Source organism: Halichoerus grypus, chromosome 2, assembly GCF_964656455.1.
Source record: "Halichoerus grypus chromosome 2, mHalGry1.hap1.1, whole genome shotgun sequence".
NCBI lineage: Eukaryota > Metazoa > Chordata > Mammalia > Carnivora > Phocidae > Halichoerus > Halichoerus grypus.
In genome coordinates, this window is record NC_135713.1 from 126,947,240 (window position 1) to 126,959,956 (window position 12,717).

A 12,717-nucleotide genomic window follows, 5' to 3' on the forward strand; every position below is an offset into this window, starting at 1 on the left:
TAGGGTTGTTTCCAGTTTTTTCCTATTGTGAATAATAAAGTTTCTATGAACATTTTGTTCATGTCTTTTTGTGCCCTCATATAGTCATTACTGTTGGGCATATTCTTAGGAATAGAATTATTGGAAATGTGTGTGATCAAATTTAGGAGAATCTGACATTAGAATCTGATTCACGTATTTCATCTTGTTATCTCACTGTGATTTCATTTTACATCTCCCTGCTTATTGATGATGATGAATGATTTTCATGTTTTTGTAGGCTATTTGGATAGCTTTTTTATGAAATCTGATTTGAGTTTTTAACCATTTTTTAATTGGGTTTTCTGTAGTATTTCTGTCGATTAGTAGAAATTTATTTATGAATTCTGTATCCATGTCCTTTGTTGGGATACTTACATTGTATGTATCTTCTCCCACTTTGTGGTTTTCCTTTTTACTCTATTAAAGGCATCTTTTGGAGAGGAGAAATTTCTGACTTTCTCAGTTTTTCTTTTGCGATGAGTGCTTTTCATGTTCTACTTAAAAAACAAAGTCTTTACCTTTCTCAAGATGATGAAAATACTCTTAACTATGTTCCTTCTAAAAATTTTGGCAGCGATGACCTCTTTTATTATATAGATTCACTTGGTATATTGGGATGGTATTAACTTTCGTGTTTCATTACCAGCCCATTATATTTATCACTTTTTGAAAGCATTAAACTGGACTCATAAGGATTTTAATACCTATCTTGATTCATTTGTTGATCCATTCATTTATTATTAAAAGCTTGCCTGCTATACATTATGCTTACCTTTGTGTAGAGTGGTGGGGAGACATAGTGTTTGTCTTTATTGAGCTTATTGTTGAGTGGAGTAGAGAAAGTTAAAAGTTAAACATATTTAAGTGCTCTCAAGGAAAAGAATAGATAAATAGATCATTGGAACCGAATTGAGAGCCCAGAAGTAAACCCTTGTATTTATGAAGTTGTTTTTTTTTTTTTTTTTTTTTTTTTTGATGGCCTCCAGCTAAGATCTGTCAGTAGTGTGGGTATAACACAATTGAGGATTAAAAAGGAACCACTGATGAACAGTTCATTTATGATGAAGGTGCTAAAGCATTTCAGAGAGGACAGCATAGTTTTTTTAGCAAATGATGCTGGGTTAATTGAGTATTTACTTGCAAAAAGTTAATTTAGACCCTTACCTTACATCATACAAAATTAATACATACAAAAATTAATGAGCTGTCACTTTACAGCCGTTAGAATAGCCACAGTCAAAAATGTAGAGAGTAGCAAGTATTGGCACCAGTACGGTAACAACTGGAATCCTCATGTGTTGGTGGTGTGGATGTTAAATGATAGAGTTACTGTAGGAAACAGTGGCAGTTTCTCAAAAAGTTAAACAATTTTACCACGTGACCCAGTAATTCCACTTTTGCATATTTATACTAGAGAAATGAAAACATACGCATACAGACTGTACACAGATGTTCTTAGTAGTGCTATTTGTATTTCCAGCCTAAAACCGGAAACGATCAAAATTTTTGATGAATGGATAAATAAAATGTCATGTATCTGTATAGTGGAATACTATTTGGCAATAAAAAAGGAATAAAGCATTTATATATACTGCAACATGGATAAACCTCAAAAACATGCTAAGTGGAAGAAGCAAGGAAGAAACACCATCTATTACATGATCCCATTTATATGAACTGTCCAGGAAAGCCACATCTATAGAGACAGAGCATGTTATTGGTTAAGAACACAAAGAAGTGTTCTAAAACTGGATTGTGGTGATCTTTGCACAGTTCTTTTAAATTTCATGAAAATTGAATTACGCACTTAAAATGGGTAAATTTATGGTATTTAAATTATACCTCAACGAACTGTTCTAAAAATATTAGGAGTTACACAGATCTGAATCTGGTTAATAATAGAATTTAAAAAGAATGTGGAAGTTAACGAAGAATTTAAATTCAGAGATTGGTGGAGGCAGAGAAGAGAGTGTGTATGGTTGATCTGAACTGGGAAGCAGCCTGGTAGAAAAAGGGAAAGTAAACCAGTGTGTTCCAGCACCATGAGGAAAGAAGAGGAACCAGCAAGAGAGGAGTCTGGAGAAGCAGGTGGAGGCCATCTTAAGATTTTTTGGTCTTTATCTTAGGAGTATCTGAAGCCTTTGTATGAATAAGATCTGACAAGATTAAGTATGCCTTCCTTCTCTGGGCTAGAGTTTGCTTGCCCAGAGAAAGGAGAAGGAATGCCCCACATGAAAGCATTTTACTTTCCTTGGGTTTACTTAGCCAGATGCTTTGTCAACCCATGCTCTGAGAGTGAATTTTTTTTTGCAAGGTCTGAACAATTTCTTATTCATGGGCTGGCATGGTTCTCTTTGTGGTGTGAGTGAACTTCAGGATTTTTCCTACATTTATAATAGAATTTACTGACAACTTTGTGACCCCTTCAGTTAAGTGAGATAAAAATTGGAGGCTTGTGGTGGCATCCACTTAACAACTTTCTTCTCTCTTAATTTCTGGCAAATTGTTTGATTTTATTCCTCCTTGACTTTGTAAGTCATATTTCACAAGGAAAAGGAAGTAGAATTTCTAAACAAAGAACCTTAAGTAGGAGATGTGCAGCCATTTATGTCTTCCCTCAGTGAAAATTTGAAGATACTAAAAAAGAACTTAAAAGTACCTACTGGAGGGGCACCAGGGTGGCTCAGTTGGTTAACTGGCAGACTCTTGATTTTGGCTCAGGTCATGATCTCAGCCCTGGGATTGGGCTCCGTGCTCAGCTCAGAGTCTGCTTGAGGATTCTTTCTCTCTCCCCCCTGCCTCCCTCCCAACCCCTGGGTCCTCCCTGTTCACTCGCACATGCGCGTGGTTTCTATCTCAAATAAATCTTAAAAAAATAATAATAATAATAACGTACCTACTGGAAAGTTGACAATTTTTCCTTCTTATGGTCGGTAATAGGATTGACCTAGAAAGCTTACCCTGAGTGCTATGTTTTAGAAGGCTAGGTTTCTGGGTGGAGGATGGCAGTATTCATTGAATACAGAGAATACCAGAGAAGATACAAGCTTGAAGGAAATGATAGGTAGATTTTGAATTTGTTGAGTTTGAGTTCTCTCTGTTAGATATTCAAGTTGACATGTCAAGTAGATATCTAGATAGATAAAAATCTCCAGGTCAGAGAAATGATTTGTTTTATAGATACTAGAATCTTTTACATATTGGAATTAATTAAAACCTTAGGTATGGTAAATAAAGATATTTGAAAGACAGAATGGTTAGTTTATACAATAACAACTAACAAGATTCTGGGTTTCCATTAGGGATTTAACTCAACTAAAATGCTGATAAATTGTCTCTGGTATTCTTTTATCCTTCAAACACATATAAAATGAAAGATTTGGTAGGCATTTTGTTTATGTCAATAAAATTTAAAAGAAATAAATAGACCATGATTCAAATTATAGTTGTCAGTGAAGATACAACATTGATGAACTTGTGAATTCCAAATAATAGTCTTTAATATATATAAAAGTTATCAAAACAGGATTTTATGATACACACATGTAGTACAATATTTAAGCTTTAATCTTCATCAGGTGTTATGATCCGCTACACAAAAATGAAGAAGGCGAAGCTAATGGTATAATTAATAAAATTGAGTTAATAACCATATACTTGTGAAGTCTGTATCTTAAGGTAGTGATAACACTTTTTCCCATATGAACATGATCTGTATAAAACCTTTGGCAACAGTCAGTATTTCCCAAAAGTCCATTAAATTTTAATGACTTAAATATTTTTAGAATGTATTTCATGTTATGTACTTTGTATTGAATCATGTTATGTATTATTTTGAGTCATATACATGTGAATACGTGTGTGTATTTACTCATTAATTTTACTTATTTTAACAGTTCAGAAACTGTTGCCAGATGTTGGTATATCCTGCTTTCTGGATCTGTGCTTATGAAAGACTCCATGGTCTTGCCTCCTTGCAGGTACATTTACATTTGCTGCTTTAGAATATATGGCAGGCAAAGTTAATATTACAACTACTTATTTTATCTCTAATGTTAAACTGTTTTATGTAGAATGTATATTTTCTCTCAATAGGTGATAAATTTTATGAATGTGCTTGCTTGCTGGTACTATTGGAAATACTAGGAAACAACTGACAATTCATATTTTTGAGGGTGTAATCTTTAAGTTTACATTGTGACATAGTATCTTTTATTTGGTCTTAATTTTTATATGAGATTTGGTCTGATTTATCTGATGGTTTTCGGATTTATTGCTACTATTAGTGGTTATAGAGAGGGTGATCTATTTTAATAGTTAAGAAATCGGTTTTTAGAGTAAGGCAACTAGATTAAAGTCCCGATTTATCACTTACTATTTGTATGACTTTGTACAAATTTTAGTTGTCTTTGTAAAATGAGTACAATAGTACCTACTTGAAGTGTCTCTCTGAAGTTGTAGCAGTCTCTACCACTCAGAGCTCTCAACAGAAGACTGTAAACATTGGCAGTCGAGAGCCAGACTACATGAGTTCATGTCTAATGTTCTACTATTTTTTGGGCAAATTACCTAATCATGACTAGTTTTGAGGAATATATGAGTTTTTTATATACATATATATCTTAGAAGAGTGCCTGACTGTTATAAGTAATTGTTAATTATCACCATCATAATTATTAGGTAAAACAAGAGAAGGGTGGTTGGTCACATGTAGTGTTCTTCAAGAATTTAGTCTCTAGAAAGTGGCATGAGAAATTCCAACCACTAAAAGGAAAAAAATCTATAGCCAGGAATACTCTATCCAGCAAGGCCTTCATTTAGAATAGAAGGAGAGATCGAGTTTCCCAGAAAAACAAAAGTTAAAAGCAAAACCAGCCACGTCCCTGTCACACACGATGCCATCGGCCTGTGGGTCCCAAATTCACAGTCTAGCCGCCCTCCTGCCCGAGTCAGCATGCATGGCCTGCCACCTGCTCAATGCCAAGTCAACACACCTTCACCTCACATTGCCAAGGGCTCAAATTGACACTCTTCCCCTCAAATTCCAGCCCCTGTGCTCAAGTTTGTGCACAAAAGTGGGCATAATTATAACAGCAAAATGAAGCAACCCAAACATCTATTTCTATGGAATATAGAATGGATAAGAGGAGTATGCTAGGCTGAGAACATCTCCAATAAGCACATCAAAGAACAATACATACAGCATGATTCTGGTTGGTAAAAAAACAAACAAACAAACAAAAAACTTGGGAAGAATAAAACAAGATGAAACCAGAGAAGGAGACAAACCATGATAGACTCCTCTAAGTATAGGAAAGAAACTGAGGGTTGCTGGAGGGGAGACAAGGTGGGGTAACTGGGTGATGGGCATGAAGGAGGGCACGTGATGGAATGAGCACTGGGTGGTGTATGCAACTGATGAATCACTGAACTCTACCTCTGAAACTAATAATACACTATATGTTAATTAATTGAATTTAAATAAAGAATTTATTCTCTAAGCAATTATTAAGATTTTTGGGGACTAATATTAAAATTTGGTGACGTAAAAACATAATTTTTTACTGACTTATTTCCAATAATGTTGAGAAGAGACTTTTAGACTTTTAAATTAAAGCTTCTAGTTGCAGCTATTAGTTGCAAAACTTAAATTTCAATATCAGGGTATAGTCTACTTGATAGATGGTATGGGTCATCTCATTTTTTTTTTTAATTAACATGAGATGTATTATTTGTTTCAGGGGTACAGGTCTGTGATTCATCAGTCTTACACCATTCACCACGCTCACCATAGCACATACCCTCCCCAGTGTCCATCACCCAGCCACCCCATCCCTCCCACCCTCCTCCACTCCAGCAACCCTCAGTTTGTTTCCTGAGATTATGAGTCTCTTATGGTTTGTCTCCCTCTTGTTTCGTCTTGTTTGATTTTTCCCTCCCTTGTCCTATGATCCTCTGTCTTGTTTCTCAAATTCCTCCTAACAGTGAGATCATAGGATATTTGTCTTTGTCTGATTGACTTACTTAGTTTAGCATAATACCCTCTGGTTCCATCCATGTCGTTGCAAATGGCAAGATTTCATTTTTTTGATGGCTGCATAATATTTCATTGTGTGTGTGTGTGTATTACATCTTTCTTATCCATTCATCTGTTGAGGGACATTGAGTCTCTTTCCATAGTTTGGCTATTGTGGACATTGCTGCTATAAACATTGGGGTTCACTTGCCCCTTCGGATCACTACATATGTATGTTTGGGGTAAATACCCAGTAGTGCAGTTGCTGGGTCCTAGGGTAGCTCTATTTTCAACTTTTTGAGGAGCCTCCATACTGTTCTCCATAGTGGTTGCACCAGCTTGCATTCCCACCAATGGTGTAGGAGGTTTCCCCTTTCTCCACATCCTCGCCGAGATCTGTCATTTCCTGACTTGTTAATTGTAGCCATTCTGACTGGTGTGAGGTGGTATCTCATGGACGTTTTGATTTGGATTTCCTTGATGCTGAGTGACGTAGAACACTTTTTCATGTGTCTGTTGGGCATTTGGATGTCTTCTTTGCAGGAATGTCTGTTCATGTCTTTTGCCCATTTCTTGACTGGATTATTTGTTCTCTGGGTGTTAGGTTTGATAACACTTTGTAATAGAGCTTGAAGTCTGGAATTGTGATGCCACCAGCTTTGCTTTTCTTTTTCAGCATTCCTCTGGCTATTCTGGGGTCTTTTCTGGTTCCATACAAATTTTAGGATTATTTGTTCCATTTCTTTGAAAAAAGTTGTGATGGTATTTTGATAGGGATTGCATTAAATGTGTAGACTGATCTAAGTAGCTTAGCTATTTTCACAATATTTGTTCTTCCAATCCATGAGCATGGAACGTTTTTCCATTTCTTTGTGTCTTCCTCAATTTCTTTCATGAGTATTCTATAGTTTCCTGAGTACAGATCCTTTGCCTCTTTGGTTAGATTTATTCCTAGGTATCTTATGGTTTTGGGTGCCATTGTAAATGGGATCGACTCCTTAATTTCTCTTTCTTTCTGTCTTGTTGTTGTATAGAAATGCCACTGATTTCTGTGCATTGATTTTATATCCTGCCACTTTACTGAATTCTTGAGTTCTAGCAGTTCTAGCAGTTTTGGGGTGGAGTCTTTTGGGTTTTCCACATAAAGTATCATATCATCTGCAAACAGACTTTGACAACTTCTTTGCTGATTCGGATGCCTTTTATTTCTTTTTGTTGTCTGATTGCTGAGGCTAGGACTTCTAGTACTATGTTGAATAGCAGTGGTGATAGTGGACATCCCTGTCATGTTCCTGATCTTAGGGGGAAAGCTCTCAGTTTTTCCCTATTGAAAATGATATTCACTGTGGGCTTTTCATAGATGGCTTTTTTGATATTGAGGTATGTACCCTCTATCCCTACACTGTGAAGAGTTTTAATCAAGAAAGGATGCTGTATTTTGTCAAATACTTTTCTGCATCTATTGAGAGGATCATATGGTTCTTGTTCTTTCTTTTATTAAAAATGTATCACGTTGATTTGCGGATGTTGAACTAACCTTGCAGCCCAGCAACAAATCCCACTTGGTCGTGGTGAATAATCCTTTAAATGTATTGTTGGATCCTATTGGCTAGTATTTTGATGAGAATTTTTGCATCCATGTTCATTAAGGATATTGGTCTGTAATTCTCCTTTTTGATGGGGTCTTTGTCTGGTTTTGGGATCAAGGTAATGCTGGCCTCATCAAACGAGTTTGGAAGTTTTCCTTCCATTTCTATTTTTTGGAACAGTTTCAGAAGAATAGGTATTAATTCTTCTTTAAATGTTTGGTAGAATTCCCCTGGGAAGCCATCTGGCCCTGGGCTCTTGTTTGTTGGGAGATTTTTGATGACTGCTTTAATCTCCTTAGTGGTTATAGGTCTGTTCCGGTTTTCTATTTCTTCCTGGTTCAGTTTTGGTAATTGATACATCTCTACGAATGCACCCATTTCTTCCAGATTATCTAATTTGCTGGCATAGAGTTGCTCATAATATGTTCTTATAATTGTTTGTATTTCTTTGGTGTTGGTTGTGATCTCTCCTCTTTCATTCCTGATTTTATTTATTTGGGTCCTTTCTCTTTTCTTTTGGTAAGTCTGGCCAGGCGTTTATCAATCTTTTTAATTCTTCCAGAGAACCAGCTCCTAGTTTCGTTGATCTGTTCTACTGTTCTTTTGGTTTCTATTTCATTGATTTCTGCTCTGATCTTTATTATTTCTCTTCTCCTGCTGGGTTTAGGCTTTATTTGCTCTTCTTTCTCCAGCTCCTTTAGGTGTAGGGTTAGGTTGTGTATTTGAGACCTTTCTTGTTTCTTGAGAAAGGCTTGTATTGCTACATACTTTCCTCTTAGGACTGCCTTTGCTGCATCCCAAAGATTTTGAACATTTGTGTTTTCATTTTCATTGGTTTCCATGAATTTTTTTAATTCTTCTTTAATTTCCTGGTTGACCCATTCATTCTTTAGTAGGGTGCTCTTTAGCCTCCATGTATTTGAGTTCTTTCCGACTTTCCTTTTGTGATTGAACTCTAGTTTCAAAGCACTGTGGTCTGAAAATATGCAGGGAATGATCCCAAACTTTTGGTACCAGTTGAGACCTGATTTGTGACCTAGGATGTGATCTATTCTGGAGAAGGTTCCATGGGCACTAGAGAAGAATGTGTATTCCGTGGCTTTGGGATGGAACGTTCTGAATATATCTGTGAAGTCCATCTGGTCCAGTGTGTCATTTAAAGTCTTTATTTCCGTGTTGATCTTTTGCTTAGATGATCTGTCCATTTCAGTGAGGGTTGGTGTTAAAGTCCCCCACTATTATTGTATTGTTGTTGATGTGTTTCTTTGCTTTTGTTATTAATTGGTTTATGTAATTGGCTGCTCCCATGTTAGGGGCATAGATATTTACCATTGTTAGATCTTCTTGTTGGATAGACCCTTTAAGTAGGATATAGTGTCCTTCCTCATCTCTTATTATAGTTTTTGGTTTAAAATCTGTCTGATATAAGGATTGCTACCCCAGCTTTCTTTTGATGTCCATTAGCATGGTAAATAGTTTTCCACCCCCAGCTTTAAATCTGGAGGTGTCTTTGCATCTAAAATGAGTCTCTTGCAGACAGCATATCGATGGGTCTTGTTTTTTAATCCAATCTGATAGCCTGTGTCTTTTGATTGGGGCATTTAGCCCATTTACATTCAGGGTAACTATTGAAAGATATGAATTTAGTGCCATTGTATTGCCTGTAAGGTGACTGTTACTGTGTATTGTCTATGTTTCTTTCTGGTCTATGTTACTTTTAGGCTCTCTCTTTGCTTAGCGGACCCCTTTCAATACTTCTTGTAGGGCTGGTTTTGTGTTTTCAAATTCCTTTAGTTTTTGTTTGTCCTGGAAGCTTTTTATCTCTCCTTCTATTTTCAATGATGCCTCGCTGGATATAGTATTCTTGGCTGCATATTTTTCTCATTTCGTGTTCTGAATATATCATGCTAATCCTTTCTGGCCTGCCAGGTCTCTGTGGATGGGTCTGTTGCCAGTCTAATGTTTCTACCATTGTAGGTTATAGATCTCTTCTCCCGAGCTGCTTTCAGGATTTTCTCTTTGTCTCTGAGACTCGTAAGTTTTACTATTAGATGTCGGGGTATTGACCTATTTTTATTGATTTTGAGAGGGGTTCTCTGTGCCTCCTGGATTTTGATGCCTGTTTCCTTCCCCAGATTAGGGAAGTTCTCTGCTATAATTTGCTCCAGTATACCTTCTGCCCCTCTCTCTCTTTCTTCTTCTTCTGGGATCCCAATTATTCTAATGTTGTTTCGTCTTATGGTATCGCTTATCTCTCGAATTCTGCCCTTGTGATCCAGTAGTTGTTTATCTCTCTTTTTCTCAGCTTCTTTATTTTCCATCATTTGGTCTTCTATCTCACTGATTCTTTCTTCTGCCTCATTTATCCTAGTAGTTAGAGCCTCCATTTTTTTTTTTTTTTTTTTTAATTTTATTATGTTAGTCACCATACAGTCCATCATTGGTTTTTGATGTGGTGATCCACGATCCATTGTTTTCGTATAACACCCAGTGCTCCATGCAGTACGTGCCGTCCTTAATACCCATCACCGGGCTAACCAAACCCCCCTCCCCACTTCCCTCTAAAGCCCTGTTTCTTTCTCAGAGTCCATAGTCTCTCATGGTTCATCTCTTCCTCCAATTCCCCCCCCATTTTTCCCTTCCTTCTCCTAATGTCCTCCATGCTATTCCTTATGTTCCATAAATAAGTGAAACCATATGATAATTGACTTTCTCTGCTTGACTTATTTCACTTAGCATAATCTCCTCCAGTCCCATCCATGTTGATGGAAAAGTTGGGTATTCATCTTTTCTGATGGCTGAGTAATATTCCATTGTATATATGGACCACATCTTCTTTATCCATTCATCTGTTGAAGGGTATCTCGGCTCTTTCCACAGTTTGGCTATTGCGGACATTGCTGCTATGAACATTGGGGTGCATATGGCCCTTCTTTTCACTACATCTGTGTCTTTGGGGTAAATACCCAGTAGTGCAATTGCTGGGTCATAGGGTAGCTCTATTTTTCAATTTTTGAGGAACCTCCACACTGTTTTCCAAAGTGGCTGTACCAACTTGCATTCCCACCAACAGTGTAAGAGGGTTCCCCTTTCTCCACAACCCCTCCAACATTTGTTGTTTCTTTCCCTGTCCATTTTTGCCATTCTAACTGGTGTAAGGTGGTATCTCAGTGTGGTTTTGATTTGGATTTCCCTGATGGCCAATGATGATGAACGTTTTTTCATGTGTCTGTTAGCCATTTGTATGTCTTCTTCAGAGAAGTGTCTTTTCATCTCTTCTGCCCACTTTTTGACTTGATTATTTGTTTTTTGGGTGTTGAGTTTGAGAAGTTCTTTATAGATCTTGGATACCAGCCCTTTATCTGTAGTGTCATTTGCAAATATCTTCTCCCATTCTGTGGGTTGCCTCTTTGTTTTGTTGACTGTTTCCTTTGCTGTGCAGAAGCTTTTTATCTTGATGAAGTCCCAAAAGTTCATTTTTGCTTTTGTTTCACTAGCTTTTGGAGATGTATCTTGAAAGAAGTTACTGTGGGCGATGTCAAAGAGGTTACTGCCTATGTTCTCTTCTAGGATTTTGATGGATTCCTGTCTCACATTGAGGTCTTTCATCCACTTTGAGTTTATCTTTGTGAATGGTGTTAGAGAATAGTCGAGTTTCATTCTTCTGCATGTTAGAGCCTCCATTTTTTATTGCACCTCATCAATAGCCTTTTTGATTTCGACTTTGTTAGATTTTAGTTCTTTTATTTCTCCAGAAAGGGTTTCTCTAATATCTTCCATGCTTTTTTCGAGCCCAGCTAGTATCTTTAAAATTATCATTCTGGGGCGCCTGGGTGGCTCAGTTGGTTAAGCAACTGCCTTCGGCTCAGGTCATGATCCTGGAGTCCCGGGATCGAGTCCCGCATCGGGCTCCCTGCTCAGCGAGGAGCCTGCTTCTCCCTCTGACCCTCCCCCCTCTCATGTACTCTCTCTCATTCTCGCTCTCTCAAATAAATAAATAAATCTTTAAAAAAAATAAAAATAAAAATAAATAAATTATCATTCTGAACTCAAGTTCTGACATCTTACTAATGTCCGTATTGATTAGGTCTCTGGCAGTTGGTACTGCCTCTTGTTCTTTTTTTGAGTTGATTTTTTTTCCGTCTTGTCATTTTGTCCAGAGGAGAATAGATGAATGAGAGAACAAAATGCTAATAGGGTAACAACATCCCCAGAAAATACACAGTAAACAAATCAGAAAAGACCTGAAACTGGGGGAAAAGAAAGGGAAAGAAAGAAAAAAGAAAAAAAAAAGATAAAAATAAACAAAAACAAAACAGAATATGATCAGATATAATCAGGCTGGTGCATAGATTAGTGCCACACACTAGATTTTGAGCGTATTTTGGTCTGTTAGAAGAAAGTGCCTCCCAAAATTTTAAAGAAAGAAAACTTATATATGTACAAAAATAAGCGTTAATACGATGAAGGGATGGAATATGACTGTAAAGATGAAAATTATAAAAGATTTTATAAAAGGAATTGATAAGTTGGTTGAAAAAGAGGATTTAAAAAAAAAAAAAAGAGAGAATGTGATCAGGCAGGAGACTAGAACAAAGCCATACACTAGAGATTTAGGGTATATTTTGGTCTGTTAGAAGAAACTGTATCCCAAAATTTTAAAGAGAGAACAGCTTATATACATACACCAAAAATAAGGTTAACTACTGTGAAGGGATAGAATATGACTCTAAAAATTAAAAATAGGTTTTTTAAAAAAGGGAATGATAGGGGCGCCTGGGTGGCTCTGTTATTAAGCATCTACCTTCGGCTCAGGTCATGATCCCAGGGTCCTGGGATCGAGCCCCGCATCGGGCTCCCTGCTCAACGAGAAGCCTGCTTCTCCCTCTCCCTCTCCCCCAGCTTGTGTTTCCTCTCTCGCTGTGTCTCTCTCTGTCAAATAAATAAATAAAATCTTTAAAAAAAAAGAAAGAAATTAAAAAAAAGGGAATGATAAAATGTTGGTTGAAAAAGGGAAAAAGAAAAATTCAAAAAAAAAAAAGTTAAAAAAAAAATTAACTTTTAAAGCCTAAAGAATCTTGGGGAAAAAAG

General features: G+C 36.8%; 1 protein-coding gene across 6 annotated transcripts in view; it reads left to right on the top strand.

Moving 5' to 3' along the window:
* Positions 1-12,717, top strand: part of RAPGEF6 (Rap guanine nucleotide exchange factor 6) — a 199,644-nt gene that overhangs the window by 23,861 nt on the left and 163,066 nt on the right. For 5 of the 6 annotated variants that reach the window (XM_078067544.1, XM_078067545.1, XM_078067538.1 and 2 more), the window contains exon 4: positions 3,918-4,001. The exons of the other annotated variant lie outside the window; for it this stretch is intronic. In XM_078067544.1, coding sequence (XP_077923670.1) covers positions 3,918-4,001 — 84 coding nt within the window. The remainder of the gene's footprint in view (positions 1-3,917; positions 4,002-12,717) is intronic. 6 annotated transcript variants of the gene reach the window in all.